This window comes from Mycetomoellerius zeteki, unplaced genomic scaffold, assembly GCF_001594055.1.
Source record: "Mycetomoellerius zeteki isolate Tzet28-1 unplaced genomic scaffold, Tzet1.0 scaffold53, whole genome shotgun sequence".
Lineage (NCBI taxonomy): Eukaryota > Metazoa > Arthropoda > Insecta > Hymenoptera > Formicidae > Mycetomoellerius > Mycetomoellerius zeteki.
Window position 1 is genome coordinate 53,775 of NW_017257534.1, and position 23,926 is coordinate 77,700.

The 23,926-nt window shown below is 38.3% G+C and overlaps 2 protein-coding genes across 2 annotated transcripts in view; both read right to left on the reverse strand.

Annotated features, from left to right (window-relative positions):
- Positions 1-10,230, reverse strand: part of LOC108727773 (unconventional myosin-XVIIIa) — a 33,603-nt gene extending 23,373 nt beyond the window's left edge. The window contains exons 1-12 of the mRNA XM_018456009.1: positions 9,193-10,230; positions 7,027-7,245; positions 6,746-6,922; positions 6,312-6,512; positions 6,081-6,233; positions 5,414-5,997; positions 4,954-5,136; positions 4,291-4,553; positions 4,042-4,204; positions 3,780-3,954; positions 3,152-3,310; positions 2,720-2,935 (exon numbers count right to left, since the gene is read on the reverse strand). Coding sequence (XP_018311511.1) covers positions 2,720-2,935; positions 3,152-3,310; positions 3,780-3,954; positions 4,042-4,204; positions 4,291-4,553; positions 4,954-5,136; positions 5,414-5,997; positions 6,081-6,233; positions 6,312-6,512; positions 6,746-6,922; positions 7,027-7,245; positions 9,193-10,086 — 3,387 coding nt within the window. The 5' untranslated portion in view covers positions 10,087-10,230. The remainder of the gene's footprint in view (positions 1-2,719; positions 2,936-3,151; positions 3,311-3,779; positions 3,955-4,041; positions 4,205-4,290; positions 4,554-4,953; positions 5,137-5,413; positions 5,998-6,080; positions 6,234-6,311; positions 6,513-6,745; positions 6,923-7,026; positions 7,246-9,192) is intronic.
- Positions 10,231-21,165: 10,935 nt separating this feature from the next.
- Positions 21,166-23,926, reverse strand: part of LOC108727774 (uncharacterized) — a 13,035-nt gene continuing 10,274 nt past the window's right edge. The window contains exons 5-6 of the mRNA XM_018456011.1: positions 21,428-21,559; positions 21,166-21,195 (exon numbers count right to left, since the gene is read on the reverse strand). Coding sequence (XP_018311513.1) covers positions 21,187-21,195; positions 21,428-21,559 — 141 coding nt within the window. The 3' untranslated portion in view covers positions 21,166-21,186. The remainder of the gene's footprint in view (positions 21,196-21,427; positions 21,560-23,926) is intronic.

Consider the following 23,926-nt stretch of genomic DNA (forward strand, 5'->3'; position numbering starts at 1 on the left):
GTGTAAATGGTCTTCAATCGGTTTAACGTATCAAAATTCAATATTAGCAACTTTAAACGTTAAGATTAAGAAATGACAAAGGATATTTCGTCTCAAGTTCCGTATCAGGCTTTAAAGCTACTTTATTTTTGGTGGAGATAAAATACGTCTGATTGTGTAAACAGGCACCCACACTGGTTTTAACTAAAACTGTTTTTACTAAAATGGTTTTACCCGGTGCGTGTAAACGTAGTCTGTGTCGACTTTGCACGACGGCCGTCACGCCGTGTAGGTATTTTACCTTCTTAAAATAATATCGCAAATCATTGTTGTGACACGTTCGCCTATTAAATAATATTCATGCGCCAATAATGATATAACATAAAACGCACGAGGCATATATTTTTAAAAAGTTCCGACACAATACTAAAGACTGCGACATCATGACTTGTTGATTTTCTCGCAAAAACGAATTTTAAATTCATCCGACGTATTCTATGTAGTAAAACGTTTTATACGACGATCTCATTCTGGAATAAGCAAATGCTATTTCTTATAGGTGATAGTTTTTTTTTTTATCACAACGCGTGTTCATGAATAACGTATCAGTACGACAACGAGCGAAACAACATAATCTCGCGGAATCGGAAAGTCGTGAGTTTCGTCGAAATAACGAATTAAAGGCACTAATACAAATGGGAAAAGAAATCTCGACCGACATTGTTCTCTCGAGGAGGAAGTGGTGCATTCGGATCGCGTGCCAACTGCATTTGCCAATATATCGCTTAATCCATGCGTAAAATTTGCATACAGACTGCCTTTCGGCATGGCGAGTCGTCGCACCGTAAGCTACGAGTATTGCAAAGTGAAAGCCGCGAAGCTCCGCCGGCGAAGCTGGTTTTGCATGTCACGTATAGCTGGTGAAATGCATAAACAGACAGATCGCTTCGTTTGCAGTTTTTTCCTGTAAATACAAAGCCAACAGGTGTGACAAAAGGTTGTTACCTATTGCTTCGATAATCAATATTTACTTTTCATGAAACTTCTCCACGTAAGAGAAATTTATAATGACGAAAGAAAGACGATTGTTTTTTTTTTAAATTATAATACCTGATAATAACAATTTCAAACATATAATTTTGAGAATTACAATCACGTTTCTTGCACGGGAACGTTTCTATGCAGATTGTAGCTTTGTAACGCTTGTGCTTTCCTCTAACGTAAAGGAAATCATTAACTAAAAAACTATTGTTTTATTTTGTTCCCGATGCATGCTTGTGATTCGGGTACAGAGAAATTGTATCATTCACGGTACGGGTATGCGAGCGAGTACTTCGAGTTTCGGCACTTGTAAGACAAAATCTGACGCAGCGTCATCGATCTCTGGAAAACATCTTGGCGTATTTCCACGCAAAACTATCAAAATAAACGCTTGCGACATCGTTAAACTCCATCTCGAACTTGTTTTCTTTCCTCCTGTTTTTCACTTCGTGTAAAGTTTGACGTTAAACATAATATCTTTGTATCTTGTTATACTCGTATATCAATCGATCTCCTATAATCCTGATTCGATAATTATGCAAGTATCAGAACATGAATTAAGTCTATTTTCGCAATATATAGTTACTTAAAGATCAAAGGTTACCAAGAAATTCATCAATAAAATTCACATTCATGAATTTTTTTATAACTTTTGATTTTTAGGTAATCATATATTGTAAAAATGAGCCTTAAAATCAGAATAGAAATAGAAAATAATAATTTCTTCTTCAAAAATATAAAACTCGCGATTGATGATGATGTCGTTTTTCTTTAAGAGAAATGTGGTATTTTAAAACGATGTTCTCTCTTAAATATATTCTTGAATAAGCCATAATAAGTCTGAACGTTTAGTCATGCTCCGAAGAACGGATGTCAAATGGGCTGCCGTGAACGGCGATGCTCGATCGTCTTCGTGACGAGAACAATTATCGGCTCGCGGAAGCGTCGGCCGCGATGATTTGCACAACGCCCGTAGACGGCCGTCATTTTTCCTTCTGAATTCCATTAACGACTTCTTGGCCGGTCAGCGAAAGTGCGTTGACACACGTCTCGAGCTGCGAGACGAAAGCGCTTTTCTGCGCGTGTCGCACCGTAAAACGACGTCGCTTCTTCATCGCATTAGAAAAATCGACGGCTATTTGCGCTTGTAAAAGTACGTTGCAAAAAATGTATAAGCTTCTCGGGTCGTAAAATTATTAGAAAGCGGGTATTATACTCCCGCGGTCGGAAAAAGAGCTATGCGCGCGGCATACGAGATGTCACGATTTTGTGAATAATAAGACGACAAGATTACGAGGTACAAACACATCATGGCTTTCCAACAGTTCTTGAGTGTTGCGTATAGCTCGTTAACGTGCCACTCCTCGTCATCATCCGACATAAGCGTTTGATAAATTATTTATTAGTCTCCGTTCGACCTTATTTTATCGCAATCATTTCATATTAAATAACTTTAATTGCGACTTTTGTCATATTTTTATTTTTTCTCAGAGATCTTGTATACTTGGCATACTCGGCACGAAGTAACGTTTCATACTTGATAAATTTCCTAATAAACTTTCTAGAAATAGATATTATTTGAGCAGATTCTGCATAAGTGATTAATGACGGTTTCGCTTTTTGATAGCGCGTCTGCTTTCTACATTTACACTGAAAGTTAAAGTTAGACTTATTCTCGAAGATATGTATATTTACTCACTTGACTTTGACCGACTCGGTAGGACGCGGGGTCGACATCAACGGTGAGCAGCATGTCTTCCACGGCGCGACGTTCATCGGTCACGGGACTTCCGGGCCGTGCGTTCACGTCGCTTGACAATAGTCCGAATCGACGTCTAAATTCACCTAAGGCCATATGCTTCGGAAATCCAACCTTGTGTAAGCGAACAGCGTCAATTATCTGGCTTCCTCGAATCTGTTCAAGTACGCGTTGAAATATGTGCATTAAATTTGTATATGTGATATTAGATCTTTTCTTAAAAAAAATTAGATGCTAATGAAATTAATTAATTGATTCAATAAAAGCGGGGTTTGGAAAGTATATGTATCTGATGACATGAAACTGATGTCTTTTATTGTTCTGTTTTTATATTTTTATATTTTTCCTTTAGAGAATTTAATATAACTGTACCTGTGATCGCAGAAGAGGCACATTAATGACGTTGTCCTCGCTCTGATTCGATTTCACGGAGAGAAGACTCTTATTGTCGGTACAACCGGCGTTATGTTGAGGCAGAAGGCAGTGCACGAATTTCACGCGAGTTCTCCGCAGTGTTTCTACGAGACCATCCTGAAGACAATTAACGCTTGTATTTTTCCGCTTAATATGTCGAAGGCGATGTATAAATAAAGCGAGATAAATAAAGAATCGCCGTATTGTTCTTACTAGATAACGAGCGAGAAAGAGAAAAATGAAGAGCAGCAAAAGGTAGTATCCGAACGTTGTAACGCAGGTTTCACCGAACATTTTCAGCGTGGCGAATATCTCGCGTCTCGCTTCTCGCTTAGGGCGAAGGTCAATACGTTAAGTTAGTTTGCACGACGTCTGTGCGGCCTTGTGATAATGTTTTATAGAACATGTGATAATAGTCTGATCTTTGACACCGCGACGACCAATCGTAAATAGCGGCAAAGGAATAGGTCAACTATCGATGCCGCGAACATTTCAAGAGTGAAATTGAAAATTCGTTAATAAAGGAGCAGAAACCGTTCTAACTGTTACTAATTTAAATTGCCATCAGAAAGGAATTAATACTCACTACAGTAAATTTCACTTGTAGACAAATGTTCTTTCTTTTTACGGCCGTGAATGTTCTTCGTATGCTCGAAGCTCGCCTCAAAGATTGCGAGCCTTCAAGTCCTGGCATGGAACTGCATAGAGCACCGGAAACTCCAGCACCTCGAGCACTTACGAACAACATGCTCACATGTTCCCTAAAATTTTATTAACAAGTACAAATATATGTACAGAATTTATTTAACTTATTAGAAGAACTTAGATAAACGAGTCTACAACGTTACCTTGTACTTTCCTGAAGTATCGTAATGGCACTCTTGGCGACGGGATTCTCGCGTGTAGCTTTAAGCCAACCGGTGGCAGTGTAAAGCACAGGATTTGTTCCCAAAAGATGTTGTAAAACAAATTGATTATTACCAGGCGCTTTTCGCAAAAGCATTTGATGATCTATAATATCAATGTATCTCGTGTACATTATTGTTTTTTCATACGTAAAATTAGCATAATTATCGATATCGAGAAATTAATTTTACCTCGATCTCCATAATGAGAAAATAAACGATCTAAGAAGGTTTCGTCGCTCCCTCCAGGACACACAGTCTCCTCATCTAGCAACCAGAGTAATCCTTTTCGTTCCATCTGTCTGCCGCCGCTAAGATCGCTTTGACTAGTTCGCAACATTGTCGCGCTTTGCGAGCTTCCTCGATCCAGGAGGGAAACCAAACCTTGAGGTGATCCAATACCTTCCTCGTCATAATCATCTTCGTAATCTACATCGATACCTTCCTGGACGTATCTACATTTTTACGTCGAATAGCTATTATATTTATTTAATAATCATATAAAGAATATATTCGTTGAAGAATTAATCTTACAATACTGTATAAATAATATATAAGTTACTTCTCTCTCTAATATTTTTAATTAACCCTTTAGTGCTACATTATGGAAATAATATACTTGGATATAGTATATTCAACTAATTCAATTGCCTCTAATTTTCATTAAAAAAGAGCATAATGTAAACATTTTTTAAGTCGAAACGCCAGACATTAAGGAACATAACAGTAAGAAAATGTATGTATCTTCATTAATAAAAAGGTTATAAACACTAGAAATTAAAGAAAACCGGGTATATAACCACAAAGGGTTAAGAAAGACTAAAAATTTGAGAATCTGTTCCTTAAATTTCGTACCTATCCTTTGGAGCTACCAACGTAGTATGATGAAACAGTAACTGCATACGTTCCTGCAGATAATTGTGGCAAAGATCTTCAAAGGTTGCACCGGTTTGTCGACCGCACGAAGCAGGATTTTGAAAACCTGGCGAATCACACAGTAGCAGAGATGAGACTGTATGTACAGCGGATGATATGGATCTGAAAAATGACGAAGAGAATTACTAATTAGGTACTGACTAAGAATATAAATGCTGACGAAGAGCTTAATAACTTTGTATAATAAAATTTAATTTTTAAGATTTACATCGTTGATGCTATTCAAACTTTCAAGGAGATCTCTCAAAAGTCATCAATGATATCAAGCTTAATTTTTAAAAATTACGATATATAAAATATAATATGAACGAAAAAATATTTTGTGGCATTCGAAAATTATTCAAAAGCAGAGCAAAATGTATTCAATCAATTCATTTACTTATTGATAAGAGCTGCGACGCAATGGAAAACTTCAGAATAGAGTCCGACTAGAAGTCCTTCCAAGGCATCAAGCCCCGTGACATCTTTGCCCTGTTCCGTTGGACTGGGTGTCCTCAGAGCTGGTCTCGGTGTACTCGGTGTTCCGGCACCTCCTCCATTGATGGAGAACACTACTCGACTCAGTTCCTCCACTGTTGTGCCGAGTAGATTGGCGGCTTTCTCCGCGCATTCAACCCTCGCGAACTGCCACCTGCTCTGCGAACTGGTGCCAGCTTTCACAGCGCCAGCACAACTCAAATGATAAATGCCAGCCAACACTAGCCAAATGACTTTCTCGTCAGCCTCGGAGATACCGAGTATTCTAAACGCGGCAACAATACGATTAAACTCGACCATAGCTCGCTGTTTGTCCTCATGCTTCTGCAGGGGCGTGACGAAAGGATTGTTTTCGGCGACTAGATTCGTGAGGTGTAACTCTTTTCTCAGTGCGCCTTCTGCGCCCGCTAATAAACGGTAAACGGCGTGAAACGTCGGATCCCCGTTTGCTCGTCGACCTATCCTTGACTTCTCCAGCAGCAGTATCTTGGAAGAAAAAGCAGAATGTCATTTATTTCGCCATGTAAGTCTTAGATCGAATGGTTTGAGACAAAAATATATTATCTCACTTGTAGAGAGGCCGATGCGATTTGACCCGACTGATCAAAATCGAGACTAAAAAGCTGCGTAAAACGTGTCGCATTCGAATTCATATGCGTTCTACTATTTCCGAAGGCCTCGAGAACTGTAAATAGTGCATTCAGCTTTTCGATCGTTAATATCTGTAAATAGGAACGATCCTCACTTAAAAACAATTCGTACGAAAAGTGCTAATGCTGCATTTCCTTGTTTTTACTCGCCTTGTTAACCGTACCAGCGGCCAACACGAGATAATGAAGGGCGTGTTTGAAGTTCGTTGTTTTTCCCGCTCCACTACGCCCGAGAAAAACCAGAGAATGGTCCCTGCGTGTTGCCAGCATTCCTCTGTAAGCTGACTGCGCTATGGCATAAATATGCGGCGGCATATCTTCGCTTTTGCAACCTCGAAACATATGCGCGACCTAGAGCAAGAAGGAGTGGAAAGAATTTTAATTTTAGAGATAAAAATCTTAAGCGTGAAAATACAATAAATACGAAATTTAATAATACACGGGATTGATGCAAACTTTTTTAAATTAATTCCTTTTGTAAAAAGCACAAGTATATTATACTCGACAATAATATTACAATTTTATCAAATTGTTACACTGAAAAACTGTGGTATAAGTTAAGTAAACTTCCAAAGCGATCTTACCTTTTCAGAATAAATCGCCAAGGGCGTGACTGGATTGATAACGATCATGCTGTCTCCTGCGTACGTGTGTATCAAGTTACTAGCATAACGTTGCCGCAGCGTGTGGAGAACGGATGATTCATTCAAAAATCGCAACTGGGAGAGTTCCTCAGCTTTGTCGAACTGAGGTGGATTGGCCTAAACAGATGTAAACAATGAATAAATTATAATAATATAACGTTTAGTTTGATCGATTAATAAGTACATAATTAAAAGTTAATTATATAAAGTAACCATAATACCTTCTCTACATCTTCTTCGTCCACGAGCAATTCCTCTCCGGAGATGGTCAATCGGATCCTCAGTTTTCCTGTGTCGGGATCGGCGAACCCGCATTTTGAAGCCGGGGTAAAACCTCCGCGATGCAATAACCAAACTCTCTCGGAAATTAACCATGCTTGTTCTTGCGCCAAATGAAACGCAAAAGGATAAAAAAGAATATTTCTTATGTTGAGATTCGCCTTAAAAAAAAAGATAAAGATTTTTTTTAACAATTCAATTCTTTTTAATATGCGATTTCGATTCAATAAGTGAGGAGCAGACTTTCAAAATGCGTTTTGTCCAAAATTTGTAATTTTCACAAAACGAAAAAGAAAGAAACTCCGCACACAAGAAAAATACGCATTTTACAGAAAATAACAATATGCCAATCAGTAGAATGTGAAATATTAAACAAAATTGCTAAAAGATTGCTAAAAATGTTATTATACAACAAATGCATTTTGTTTGTCTCTAGTTAAAAAATATAATGCACTTTGAAATGTTTATGTTTTTTCACCATATAAATTAACGATGAAAAAATGCTTTCTAAACATCTCAGAGTAGCTTATATTATGAGTCTTTCAACTGAACACTACGTCATCTTTAACTAAAAAAATGAAATTTGGAACAAAATGCATTTTGGAATTCTGCTCTTCAAGTACATTTTTTAAAGGTATAATTAAAAGCTAAAACTTAATATGACCTTTCTTCAATTCTTGATCGTATTTTATTAGATAAGATTCAAAAGATATTACGTTAATTGAATAGAAAATTGGCTACGTTTTTTTTTTAAATTATTTACGTTTTTCTTTTCGTTTGCTTTCGCAGTCACGCAAGCCCCTCGCCCTTTTTTTTCCACGGCGCGAAATGATCCCGTAATCTTTAGCTTCATCAAAGTTTCCCACTGGTAACTTATTAAGAACGATCTAGCGAGGCGCGACAGCGCACACCTACACGATAAAGTTGAATCGGCGACGTCCTCGACGATTTCACTACCGACGGCGGTCAGACGCGATGAATCGTTATGAAACGTCTTATTGCGTGGCTGCGTATTACGACTACAGACGAACAGACTTGCGTACCATTAACTACGGCTACTTATTAACATCCAAATGGCATTCACTCGATCCTTTCTATTTCTATCTTCCCTCATTTTCATGTGTCCTTGTGTTCTTCTTCAGAATGAAATGACTATTATCTCGAAGACATAGACAAATAAGCGTCTTCACTTTGTTATTTCATATCGAAGCAATATTCTTGAAATAAGAACAAATAACTTTATTGGCAATATTGACGATAGGATTATACAAACGGTCTTATTGATAATATTGACGACTTTACTGAATGTTATTATAGCATATTCTCTATATATTATTGATTAATTATAATTATAAGATGTTAATTGAAATTATGTAATCGTTTAAATGGTTTATTAGTGTATGTTTAATGGTTTATTAGTGTTTATTAGATTTACGCGAACAAAAGTTAAACATGTCCCGCGGCTCTATTCTCTTTAAACCTGTGAATCACCGTCGTCGGTGCAGCTGCAAGTTCTAACGTATCGATTTCCGCATCGAGCAATTGCAAAACGGTGACTCGTATGGTTCCACCAGGTAAGGAAGACAGAACAGCGAGTTTCCTGATACATACATTACTAAGTATATATCAGGTCTCGAGGCTCATTGGTAGCGCACAACGCGCCATTGTTTCACGAATACGCGGCAAACGCCGCTCCTTCAAAGGCCTAAATGAGGAGATTGTTTGAATATTACGAGTTTGCCCTTTAAATGAGTTTCACGCGCTCTCACGCGATGACAATTTGCCAGAAATTTCCTGGATTCTCTAAAGGCACATATTATGTTGAAGATGGAGCTTTATGCTCTAATCGCAAAATTACACAGTATATCTCAATTCATTTTATCGAAATTGATAGTTCGGTAGAAGATAACGTCATTCCTAAGATAAATTAATAGAAGAAAAATAAACCGTTTCTTGTATTATATATCTCGAAATCTTTTATTTCGTAAAAATTATCGACATTTTCTCAATCGTTTCATTGACAAAAATTATTTTTCGTTGGTTCAGGCCAATGAATTCAGCAGCCTGGAGAAATTTTCAATTTTCTTCAAATCTTTTGCAAAACATACCTCGTCCGTTTGCGGCATCAATTTATTTTCCAAAAGGACCTCGAGGCGCTTCATACACTCTCCTTCGTCCTTCGCGCGATCACTTTCTCCGCCACGTTTCACATTCTTCATTATGCTTGACTCTACTTTTTCGTTCTCTCGTATTTTTCGTCTTATCTTCCTAGCCAAGGCCATCTCAAACAACTCCTCCCATTCGATAATGTCTTGAATTGGTTTCGCGCATCTTTGGTGACCTGGTCGACTCCTCTTCGATACTTTCTTCGAGTTATTGGCCCAGCTACTCTTGAAACTAAACATCCGGATCCCATTCTCCATGCTCGGTATCTTCTGCTCTATTTCCGCTGTGATCCTATGCCACTTGCGTTCCTTTGGAGTCCTGATGACATTACTGTCATCCCAGCCTTTTTCCATTCTCTTGATCCTGTCGTTCATGCATCCTACGCGCAAAGTGTCCGCCCAGTTCTCCTTCTTGAAGCTTTTGGTAGCTCGTAGTGACGGCGAGCACTGATTGCTCCCATGAGATCCTTTGATTTTTTCTTTGGCATTGGATTTGATGCTTGACGCTCGTTCGAGGACACGATTTGAATTGATCAGTCGATTCTCCGGACAACCGTTTTGTCCAATTTCGGAGGAGTGCATGCTGTCGCTGTCACTGCATTCCCACGAGCTCGTACTATTTCTGCTATGTTTTCTGTCGAGGACAACACCGTTGCTGAATTCGTGCTGCTTCGAAAAATCCTGCGCCGATGACTTTAGGATTTTTTGCGAGGGAAAGCCTTGACGATTGTTTTGTTTAGCTATCCCACTGGCATGAGCTTTGCCTCTACAAGATCTGTGAAGAAGATGATGTGCATCGAGTGACATATTATCGACCTCATCCCTGCTGCGCGGCATCTTCTTGATTTCTCTTCCAAGAGAAGCAGGTTTCACGTTGTCAGTTTCCCAACGTAATTATCACTAATCCCTACGGGGTTTCTCTTACGCAGCAGGCTTTCCTAAGTTTACTTGAGAATTCACATCTATAGAATTCTTAATTAACAGTCGAAAGTTGAAAATTTCTTCATCACTTAGCGCGATAACGTAAGATTATGTCTTTGATGTAAGATGTTTGATGTAAGATAATCATGAAACTTTATTGTAGTATATATGTCTTGCCTTGGCTGTCTTGATAATGTGAATCATTAATCCTATCATCCTATTAATTCCACACTTTTCTTGAAGTCACGACAAGCAATAGAAAATATCAATCACTCAGTTCCCACTCGCATATTCGCTATATAACATATCTTTAAAATCTATTCTCGAGCAGTACCTCGAGTTTGATCATCGTCATCAAATTCGATCGAGATATATTAATTCATGAAGATATAAATGTCATCACGCAAATTTATCAATTTTCTGACACGTTTCTCTTAGTTTCCGTTTTAAAGCGTTTCAACCAACGACTCACATCCGCGAAAACTGAAACGCGGCTTTCTCCAGGAGGTCCTTTCATGACGCGAGACTGCTACGACGGTCACGAGGGCAGGACTCGACGATCACGAGGAGCATCACGGGGGTCTCCCGAGTGTCGACTGAAGCAACGCTGGTGCTCCAAGACAGAGACAGGTCCTCTCGTTGTGGAGAACCGAGGAGAACGAGAGAGGCGTGTGCCCACGAGAGCCGCCCGTGAGTTCTTTCTCTCCATCACGAAATGTAATTCTCCCGCTCGCTCTCCACGTTCCTCCGTCCTCGTCTCCCGCTTCTGTCGTGCAGATGTCCCCTCTCAGTCCCTCTATCGCTCGGCCGACCATACGCTCGGCTTTGGTTACTTCAACGTCCTTCCTCCGCGATTTATACAGACGGCAAACAGTCGGCTAGTAGGCCGATCCGATTTCACGGTGATTGCGAATCAAGATGCAATTAGCGCAAATTCGGAGATCCAGGTGAAATAATTCGACATCTTTTTTCGCGCAACGTAATGTTATTTTGAACATATATCTTATCAGTAAAAGACAAGACTCAGTCATATAATTCTTTACTTCCAACATAAAATATTTAAAAAGCAAACCACAATTTTGCATTTAAATCATTATTCAAGATTAAAATGTTTTAATATGTTCACTCATTTTATCTATATAGTTTGAAGCTAATGATATAGATGCGTTCATTGTCTGAAGTTAAATGGCAAGCTTCCTCTTAGAGGCCACAGAACTCAACCTACGGAAGCGTAACGTAAGTACAACCAAGAATCAACATTTCTAAGAAGTACTCGACTTGATTGTTCGTTTCAAATATATATAGTTGCCGTTTACTGTGCAAAGCTTCTGCGTTTTTGAAAGCTTCGAACGAAACGCGGACGAAATGCCGAGAGTAGTATAGAAGTGTTTATATATAGCTTTCTTCAGATGGGAGTTCTAGGCAAGCACGGGAAACGTCTTATTTAAGAAACTCTCAGTCTAGTCTTGCTTCTTAACATGAAAAGTAGCATATAATGAGTTTTTTTAAGTAGTTTTGTACTCTGTATTTCGCCTTTTTGTTTTTTCTAAAGTTTTTTCAAAATATGTTCTGCTAGAATATACTCTCTAGTTTTTTTAAATTTAAGTTTTACATCCCGCAGCTATCAGATGGAATCACGCTATCGTAACGTTTTTATTTTGTACATGATTAAGTGTGGCGGAAAGAAAATTGTGATCTTTCGAAGTCCGAGGAAAACATCCACGGACTGGTCACGTGCAATACGTCGAAGCGACGACTCGCACGTGCTGCCGAGAGAAGCGCATTCATTTCGAGGGAGCACTGAGCTGCTATTTTAAGAAACTCGTAACACGCGAGATTGCGTCCAACCAAAGCAAGTTACCCGACGGGCGGACATTGCCACAAACATGCGCCAGTACAGAGAGACGTAATATAACGGCGTAGTCAGTGTTTAGCTCTTTGCGATCCGAGTATCACCGGCATGGCCATATTGGTCGCAAGAAACAACCGCAGAATTTCTCGATGTACGATAATTCGCTTCGCATATCGGTAATATCCAAGTATACATATGTATATGCAGATGCCATATCGACTGTATAATGAAATAAATGATGCAACTCTCTTTTAGCTTCTTTCCTCATATCAGATGAAATTCGCAAAATGAGAGCCACTTAGACGAGATAATACCATTCAAGGACATGTAGTGTTTGATCGGTTGTGAGGAAAGAGGTAATTAGTTTTCTAAACGCGCTATTCTAAGTTTTAAATTATGCCAGACTGATGACGCATCGTTGTCATTGTTCGACAATGGTGCGTATTCATTGCAGAGACGAGGAACGTCCTGAATCGATCGTCGTGGGTGGATTGCTACACGACAATTTCTCCGTTACATTTTGTCTACGGCGCGTGGGACGCATCAGATCGATGAATTAGAAATAGATAAAAAAAAGATTTTCAGACTGCGCGCGCGCATACACCCCTAAGGCCAGATCTCCAAAACGAAAGAATGATTTTAGCTAACTCAAGAACAATTCAGTTGAACAGTATAAGAAAAAAAAGATCTGTTAACAGCCAGTAAAAGTCATTGAAATCTTATTAATTCAATTACAGTATGAAACAAATAACATTTTATTAAAACAAGAGCAACAAAATGGAACAATGATTAACTCGAGATTGTTGTGTAATAACAGTGCGATTTAATGAACGATATACGAAAAAAAAATGTATTAAACATTAGCCAACTGCAGTCTAATTGAAAATAATTTTGTTAATTCAATGATAGTATTAATGAAACAAATAACATTTTACAACGAGAGCATGACGATTTATTTCATTAATACTCTGTAATTAAATTAACAAGATTAGACTGTCTACAATTGCTATCGTTAATGCTATTGTATTAACAGCACTGTTTAAAGCTGTTTCCTTCTAATTTTTTTTAATGCTATCGATATACACGGAAAAAATAATAGTATTAATCTAACATTATTTTTTTCCATGTAAATCGATAGTAAAATAAAAACACTAGAAGCAAACAGTGCGATTTACTAGTATGTGTACAGAAATTATCGATATAATCGGAAAGACTAAAACTAGTAACATGTAGAATGACGTATAGCATAAATGCTTCGCTTAACACACATTATAATTATCGTCCTCAATTATCGATCCTTAATATCGTAATTGCTTTTTTTTTCATTGCGACATACGTATCCGTCGATCAACGCTCGTTAGTGCAAAACTTCTGCATAGTTAAGAAATTTCCTGCCAAGCGTAGCTCCTGATCCGAGCGGCGTTTCTCACGGTGCACGATGTGTGACCGCGCTTCACGGTAACATTGTTCCGTGCAGCGACTCGTGCTATGCACATTTTTACGCTGCGCTTAGTGGAGAACGGGACGACGAGGAGATAGGTGGAACACCTGGAATTAAAGTGTAGGTCGAAACGGCCGGTGATCCCTCGATGCGGATCGCGCGAATGCATAACATATGCGACAAACAAACTCGGTTTGACGCGCCGCATTCAATGAACAATTGGATTTCAATAACCGTTATCTTTTAATGCAGCACATGTTACTATCCGATTGTGCTTCCAAGATTCACATTACTGTTTTGAAAAAACAATAATGAAATCTGTCATTTTATATATGTCACGAAGGTAAATGTAAATGCAGCCATAAATTTAACTGGTATCAAGAATAAATACAGTATATATCTCGATAAGAATCTATCGAAAATATCGATAGAACCCACGAGGAAAGGTCGTTCGAGGCCGCACCAGATTCTTGAGAGAAGGAAAAAAAAGAAATGAAATGAAAAACGAGTCTTTTAGTCGTTCATGCTACGCGAATTGCTAAACCGACCTTGTGCGTTGTAGCGATTGGCGTAGGCGTGGTTGCGGCCGGTGAAGTTATAAGTGGTAGATTTAAGAAAGGTGTCCAATTCGATGCGAAGAAGAAAAAGAAAAAGTCACGAAAATTTTAAAATATACGAGAAGGTCAGAATATGAAAAAGATACATTTTTTGTACGAAATGGTTGTTTTATTGATAGTCGCTTTTAGGCGACCAGAAGAAACAAGACAATGATGATCCTAAATTAACATTTGAATCAAAACTAAATGTTGTTTTTGATCTGCGAGCAAAAAAATAACGTTCGATGATTCATGGATTGACGAACAGACCGGATTGACTGGTACGGTCATAGCAGACGCGAGTCGTAAATCTATAACAGCGCGCGTACTTGGAGCTGTGCGAGTAACATGCTTACATGCATGCGTGTAAACCATCTTAATCCGATTTAAAGCTTCAGCGACTCGCTCGATAGAATCCATATATTCGCGATATGATTGCTCTATTTTCTGGGCATCATCCTAATATGTTTATTGATTTCTAAGAAACTTACAACAAAATCATGTTGTGACAAGTCGTATTGTCAAATTCAAACTTGGCTGTACAATACACGAGTTCTACATGAATAACTTATGAAAAAATATAAAAGTATATCTGTATATATAATGATGTATATATAAAATACAGAAATGAAAAGAGTTAATAAGAAATGAAATAATAAGAAATGAAAAAAGTCTTTTTAGTATGCATATTATTATATACAAAAAGAACTCCATGTTAAAACTAATTATCCGCAATTTTTAAAAAGCGAATTTCATTTAAGAAACAAATAATCGCATCAATGCTAACGTCACAAAGAGGATTAACTCCTCGGCGGAGTAAAAGATCGGGAAGTATAGGGTATCCACAAGGGGGCGATGCGACGGTGGAAGTAGAGGGGCAGGGTGAGAGAGGCGCCAAGAATCAGCCGGAGCGTAATGCACGCGGCATCTCTCGCCTATCGCAATCAAGATGCCTCTCGCTACGAGCCGTTGATGGCTGGGGTATAACGCGTTAACGCCGTTTCGCATCAACGTGGGCAGATAAGAGGGCGGGTGCACGTATACGTATGTACCTTCGTACGTGGACTCCCAAGCCACCACGATTACGTGCATAAAATACAAATTACGCCCCGTCGTGCCGCGCCGCGCCGCGAATGCAGCGACCGACTTCGCCTTTTGCCTACCGATCGCAATTGCATGCAAATTTATTCGCAGCGCTTGAGTAGCCTATTCATTTTTGCGAAATAACACGATGCCAATGAAAATTTAAGCGATTCGCGCCATTTGGATTTTACGAGTTGAACCGATAGCATATTCATCTCTCAAATTCATTAAATTTGGAGATGCCTCTGTAATTATAATATATTCCTAATTAAAATTCGGGTCGCGAATTATCTGATGTTCATCCAAGGTTAAACGAAGGACCAAAAATTTCGTTATTTTCGTTGCTGAAGTGTAGCACGCGTTTCACCAACGGTATGCCAGCAATAGCCATAGATGCGTACAACGAGAGGCCGTTAAACTCGCGTGGCCCTCTGCTCGTGTGGGCAACCTACTTTTTTTTTCAAACACCCGATATTTATAGGCAATAAACTGACGTCGTTATAAGACTGCAACCGTAGGTGCATCGCTTTTAGTGTCACGTGTTATACCGGATCTACAATAGAGTTTTAAGCCTTAAGCCATAAGAAATGGACGAATCATAGTCGATTATTCCCCTCGAATTCGACTGTAATTGGTCAAATTCTTACAACTTAAGACTTAAAACACCTATTGTAGATCGGACTTATCTGCACAGTTTCTTAAGATCTTAAACCAACAGGAATTACCGACAATTGCAGATTGCCAATTTATCCGAATTGGCTTTATAGATCACCAAATCCTTTTACACAATAAAAGTACGCACAAAAAAACACCGGCCACACTAAATTTAATAAGAAAATCGGAGAAAAAATTAAAAATTCACTTCATTTCAGATCTCACAGCTTTCAGATCTCACCTTAAGTTAGGTTATAATTCCCTTAGTACAGAAATTCTATAGGTCGTACGTACCAAATGATATCTTCCCCCGAAACGTATGACATGCACAAACAATCCTGAATTTGCGAAATTGTGATCGAAAACACAGATGTCTATACTATACTAGATTGCTAACAGTCACCAATGTGCTGTGTGCGGCAGGATCTCCGGTTTCAGCCATGTTCGACCGCAACAAAATGGCGGCGAGTATGTGCATTAGTGCATAGATGTGATTTCTACTAATATTATTGCGATTTCATTATCGGTGTGTTTCCGTTGCCGCCGTTGCCGGTATACGACGCGTTAGTATTTACTCGAGAACGTATTCTCGAGTAAATAAGTATTACAATGCCGAGCACTTGCTGTGTGAAAAATTGCCAAAATAATAATAAAAAAGGTTTCATTTGTTCAGGTAAGATATATATTTGGTAAACGTGACACTTCATGTTATTTGAAGGTTCTGTCTAAACTGCAAAGAATAAATATTTCAGATTTCCTCTGAGTCGAGAAGACCATTTAAAAAAATGGATCGAGGCAATTGGACAAACAGATTTAAAGCCATCTAAAAATCATGTAATTTGCAGCACACATTTTACAACTGATGATTTTATGGACAGACCAGGTACAAGCAGTATTCGTTTGAAAAATCTTGTCGTACCTTTCATATTTTTAAAGGCTTCAGTGATTGCTCCTGTGATTGCAAGTACACTTGCTCCAGCGACTGCTCCTATATCTGAAAATGCACTTGCTTTGGCCATACATTCACAAACTGTGACGTTCGAGAGTTCAGAAAAAGAAGATAACGAAAATAATTTGACAGTCTCCAGCCTATTTTCAGAAAACACAGCTAGTACAAGTACTATCGACGATACAATTAAAATGATACATTGGTAAAGAAACGGAAATTATGAATAATTCCCAGTATCATTTTAAAAATCAGGAAATGAGTCCTAGAAAGAAGCGAATGAATAGAATTATTCAACATTAAAACAAAAATTTACAAGAAAAGAAAAGAAGATACAATCGTTGCAGTGTTTACTGGCAGATTTACGGTATGACATATAATTGTAAATGCAAATATATCCGCAAGAAAATGTTAATGAATTATAAAAATAGTAATGAGTATAATAATAACTGTAATTGTAATTAAGGGGATGGGTGGAATAAAGGCCTAATTGTAAAATCTTGATATTAATAAAAATTAAAATAACTTGCTACTTTTTTATTATACACAAATGAGTACAGTATCGAATGAATTTATGTAATGCCTTTAAGAAGTTACATGTTACAATACTTTTCTATTATGATCAATATTACATGAAAAAGCTAATTGCTAGAAAAAGGGCCGAAGTAGAATTGTGCCTTTATTCCGTCCATCCCCTCAATTATAATATGACTATAATTGTAACTGTAATAATTTTATCGTGAAATTTAAAGTATTTTCCTACAAATAAATCATGTGATGCATACATTTATCAACAGACAGAACCATTTTAGAAGCTGATCATGTATTGTCAAATTAAATATACATTCTCGATCGATTTTTGAAATAATGTCTACTCTTGAAAAGAACTTTTGATACTCTGATGGAAATAAATTACTGAAATTTTTACTGAAATCTACAATCAATGACTCACTTTCGGTATAGTTAATTGATTTTAATTAATTTCCGTCTGAGAATTTTTAAATAGATCTTTGCTGCTTGCCTGCTAGCCAAGCACACTAACCTAAGATTGCTTAGGTTGGCCGCTACAGCCTGACAAGCAGACGGCCATTTTGTTGCGGTCGAACATGGTTGAAACCGGATATCCTGCCGCACACACTTTCTGACGCTTAAATCACAGAGGTTAGCAATCTAGTATTAGTATAGACATCTGTGTCGAAAGCCTAACAAAAAAGATTTTCCAAAATTAAAGTCGTCTTTTTTGTATAACAACTATTTTTTTCCTCTGTTACAGATTCGAAAATCTTTTTCCAGAATTAAAGTATATACGCATTAATACATGTCTGTGAAGTGGAATTTATTCTGAGAACGACGAAAAATTTCGAAATTGAAACCTTAAGAAAAATTTTTCTCGGCATAAACTTCACCTCACAGACACGTATCAATGCGTATACTTCAATCCTGGAAAAAGATTTTCGAATCTGTGAAAGAGGAAAAAAATAACTGTTAAACAAAAATTATGATTAGTCTGTAATACAAACGGCTGTAGGATCCCCTTAAGAAAGTACTTCTTATCAGTCACAACATTTGCATCGATCTAAAAAAATAATGAATTTGCGGCATGTTAACGTCGTTAACATCATTAACGATTCCGCAAGGATTAACGATTGCGGCGGATCTAACGGTGCGATTTTCCGGATGGAAAAGGAAACCATGCTCGCGTTCTTACATACGGCGGAGATATGATTATTGGCCTACATATCGCGACGAACGACCGGCACGGCACAGCGCGGCAGGGATCCCCCGGCGATCGGCGATGTTATCACGCGTATACCGAGTACCTTCCTCGCGGGCGTAATAATAGTGTTGCGGCGGTAACGGCGTAATTACTCACTACGTAGCGCGTAACATGCAATTCTAATTACGTAATTTGACATTTACGTAGCTAATACATTGAGGCAAAATGGGCAAGCGAGCGAGCGAGCCGTCATGTCGCACCGTGAGAGAGCGGAGAGCTACACGAGGACGTTGCAAATCGTGTATCACCCCAAGCAACTACCAACTTCGTATTTTGCAGCTGTGTACAGATCCGAGTTTAGCGGCATTTCGTCAGTTCTGTGATTAATAAAATCACAAGATTGTCGGTCTATCTTTTTTTATTGGTTGACTTTCAGACTTCTAATATCCACGAGGTGCGACTATTATCTCGTTGATCTCGGAAATAAAGCTCGCGATACCGAAATGACGAAAGACAAAACGTTTAGAAAATTTTACATTCAGAGAAAAAGACACAGTAGTAATAACTGTATAGATGACAATTATACAAATTTTATATGTAGAATTAATATACATAGTAATATACATTCCAAACGTAACCCTTCAACTTTCGTTGCAATAATTATAAAAGAATATTCAACTATATATTGTACATATGTAATTTATACAATTATCACTGAAAAAAATGTAATAAATTTTAATAAATATTTGTTTGAATAGTACTAATTTAAGTTTTACTTATGATAAACAAATAAAACTAAATAAAAATATTATAGTTAAGTCTCAAATTAATGATTTTGGTATCCAGATAAATATACATATATTTACATTTTTAGTAAATATTCAGCTAATATTGTTCAAATAAATATTTATTAAACTTTAACACATTTTTCTCAATGTACTATAAAAAATGCTTCTTCTTTCTCTGAGTGTACGTTCAATCTTTAAATTTAATTTTTTAATTATTTTATGAAATTTTTTTTTCAAAATGTATTTTTCTAATCTTTCCTTGTAATTTAATATAAGTCAAGTAATCTATTTTCTCGGAGTAAACGGTGTGTGGATTTTTAAAAAATGTTCACAATATGAAAAACATTTTTATTCAATGTATACGTAAGAAAGTTTTGAGAAGGGTAATTTTATTGAAAAGTAGAAAAGGTATTGCTGTTCTCCACAACGGTACGTTGGCAGCACGTTCTTTACTATGCCGCTATACTGTCGGCTTTATCGACCGTCAGTAAATATCGTACTCGTTCCGCTGTGCATTTTAACATCAACATAAGTCGCACTTTGTTAGAGCTAATTGCCAATTACGACACGTCGTTGCTCGTATCTGACGTGTGTACAAACGACGTGTGTTGCGCAGCGACGCCCGTATTCACGATTACCGTGTTCATTTCATTCCTGAGACAATTGCGTTATTTTGCAATTATATTTGTATTACTGTAAGTGAGACTGATGAGATCTGATTTTCTATTGCGAGATCGACAGAAAAGCTTAACAACTGAATTAATAAGGTGACAGAGTTCCCTACCAAAGTAAACCATTCTATGTTTACCGTAAGATTTATGAGAGTATTTACACACTTGACAGATATATAGATATCTCTTCACATTCTACTTTGAGATCACATTAAAATAGAATATCATCAAACTGTCGCCGAGGGCTTCAATAACGAATCCTGTTCGAGCATCCCATGAGTATCGTGCAAAAATATAGTTAATGTATGTTTTGACATATACATATATAATGCAATTTGCGTTTCACGTTTATCGATGAATTCTGCAGAAATGCGGATGCGATACCGCTCATTCTTGGCGTGTTCGTTTGCAACGGCGCTTCGATCTCGTTACGATAACGAGTAGGAATGCGCATTACGTCGCGTGACAATTTAATTTAATGAAGGCAGCTTCTCGAAAGCCTGCAAGCTCGACTACCAGCGAAGCCGCGGAATGAATGAGGACGTCCAACATGTGTGCAAATAATGGTGACACAAATGTTCATTTTTGCTTACAATATAAGCGTCAATCCCGGATCAATGTATATCTCGTTTTAATGCTTCTCATTGTGATCTATGCAATTGTTGCTTCATTTATAATAACTGCAGTTTCAGCTTTCGCAATAAAATGCGAATTGTTCACCGCATTCGGGAAATTTGTATAAATAAGTGTTAGATCTTTCACTTTTCAGAAATTCGCTCGAAAAAGATAATTCTTTCTTTTTGAATATTTATATTTTCTTAGGCTTTCTTTTTAATTTGCATGATACACTCTGGCTCTTCAAAATGTGCCCAAGCCATGCACTGTGAAAAGCTGGCATTTTCTTGTAATGGACTGCGCCCGTAGTTTAGATTATAGCTCGAAGTTCGGCGGAAACGAGGTATTACGGTACGAGGCAGTCAGTAGAGATGTACCGTTATGCGATTGCTATGCCACTACGCCGCTCTAGAGAATGTGGGTGGAAAGTGAGCGTCTCTCCACTATTGTCTTCCTCTTTCCTCGTTGCCGCATCACACTGCAGCCCTGTCGCATTCCGCTGCAATTTTGTGCCCTCTTTGTGCGTCATCCTTATATATTTCTCCGCGTACCCTTCGCTAAGTCGAATTGCATTTTATCTCATAATTACTTATGCCCTCTTTATTCTTTGGGTTTCTTTCCATTCTCTTTCCACACATAACGTATCATAAAAATTATTCAAACTATAAAATTATAATATATATTGAAATATAAAAAAATATGAATAGAAAGCTATAGAGAATCCTGAAGATGCAATGAATAATTTAACTTTGACGATTGTTAAAAGTTTAAAAAATGTTCTAAACTCTACTTATTTCTTTCGCAAAGTTTTCTCAGCAAACTCGACTTATATCGACTATATCACAAGCTCTAAACGTTAAATGTTAAATCGACGGGAAATAGCAACAGGCTTACTATATTTTGATGAAACCGCAAACTGCCGGACCGGCGAAGCGTGCCACTGCGGATATTTGCAGGTGCCAATTCGACTTGACGTCCGTCACAACCGCGTCTCGATAATTCCGATAGCTCAGCGACTGGCTGCACCTGCAATGAAATCGGCACGTTAATATTGTAATGCGTATGCATCACGCGAGCACGCCCTTGAGTGTGCCGACGATTGCGGTAAAATTCATTTATGTTCGTTTACGAATAATCACGTCATGAATATCCATGCGATAAATGAAGCGACAAACATTTCAAAGAGATGTGATGGAAATTTTTCATGAGGTTGGATTATAATATGTTAAAATTTCATTAAAAGAGAGAAATTTTTTTGAAATGTAGCATCGGATTTTTATCGACTTTCATAGAAAGGTGTTACGCTTTAAACCGATCCTGATCGAAATAAAAAAGATATTATTAATTATCATATAAGAAAAAGGCAAAGTTGATATCTCTTGCTCTAAGGGTTTATTTTATGTATTAAAGATCTAAAACTTTCTTGAGAAAAAATCAGGATTCTATCATATTATATCGGAATTCTGAAAATGTTAACAGAAGTAGATATAATATCGAACGTATAGAATACATGTCAGTATCCTTCGTCGTTCATCTAATCCCGATTAATCACCGTTACAGATGGCTCCGCCTGTTATCGACGTGTCTGCGTACCCGATATGCACACACATTGTTTATTGGACGCGTATAACGGGGTACGCGTGCATACACACGACTTACGCGCACGGGGCCGAGCTCGTGCAATACAGAGAGAACAGGAAGCAGGATGTTGACCGAGAGGGGCCTGTGCCGCGCGGTGCGTTACCTATACATAAGTATGTAAATCACGTCACGTTCCTTCTGACGACGCGACTGCCATGTCGCGAACAGAGAGAGAAAGAGAATGAGCGAGAGAATGAGCGAGAGAGAGAGAGAGAGAGGGGGGGGAGGGAGCAAGGACTGGGTCCCTCACGTAGTAGATATGTATATGCATTGGGAACCAACAACACCCGGTAGATACAGCCTCCTACCCTGCCAGTATTTCCCGCTTGCATCGTCGACCATTCAGTTCCTCGAAGTTACCACGATGATAAATGAGAATTGCACATTAAAGCAGGTATCTTCACGCCCTGATACGCCAGGATGGCTACACGCGATATTTTCAGTTTTTTGAAAGATATAATTTATTAAGAAACATACCGCGCAAGTTAAAATTGTGTGAAAATAAATGCAATTCTAAGAGATTTTTCCCTAAAGAAAGAATTTCTAGTAAAAAGTATACAAATTTTAGTACACCCTGTATGTAGCATAATACGCTCGATTTGTGAGTGAATTACATCCGGTTTTTCCCCCTCTGCGTCTCTTTTTCTCGCTTTTATACTAATTTCCTTTCTCTTCCTCTCATCCTCTTACGCGCCCGGCATTTCCGGATATTTACATATTTGGAATACTTGCGCGCTCCGAGGTGCTTAAGTGTCTTAATTCTTAGATGAATAAACTCGATCATATATACATAACGATATTATTCGCTTCCCTATACACGTATCGTAGCTACTTCTATTTTCTCCGAGAAACGTTTCGTCATCGTTCTTCAAAGAAATACGTCTCCACGGAGGTAGTATATGCGGAAACGCGCGTCGCGTTTCATCGATCCTTGGATGTTTTCTGACGCGCGTTGACGCATGAAATCCCCGAATTTAGCCATTTAATCTACTCCGGAGATTACATTCTGCGCGCGTGAGAAAGCAGTGAAAGGGAGAACGATGCAACGAATACAACGGACGGAATTACACATTTCGTTTCTGGCCGCGGGAACGCGGCGGCATTTTTAGCATTCCATGGCTACAGGGCAAGGTCAGACACGCTTGGGCATCTTCTCTCGCCTCTAAACCCCTTTTTACTTTTATATCCGTTCTCCAGATCCGAGCCCGGGCCCGCAAAGTTCGCCCCTCTTTATGAGGTGCACGCTCGTGGTGGTCGATTTGCTCGATGGTGACGATGGAAGAAGATCGGATTCTCGGTAAGCCTGCTATTTTCACGTGACCGTCCCTCGTGTCTCGAGTACAGTTTTATTAGCGGGGACCGTGACTCACGATCCCGCTATATTCGTTGCCAGCAGTGGCAATGAACCGGTCGACATCGCACCGCACAATCATTTGTCCTATCAAGAGTTCGCCCGCACCTTTTGTGCATTCATGGTTGATCACATTCATTCTCATTCGTTTAAAATAAGGATAGCGACATGATGCGACCAGTGGTCGGACATCAATGAAAATCATGTTAGTTTTTGTATTTGTATTAGCATTGCTATTTAATGTCATATATAGTTATTGGCTACATTCAGCAGAAAAAGCAGCTTTGCAATTATTGTAAGTCTTTAATATGATTGGTTTATACGTTTAGGTCTTGTAAGAAACTAAGGTAAAGACCAATTATATTAAAGAATTTTACAATAGTTGCAAAGCTGCTTCTCCT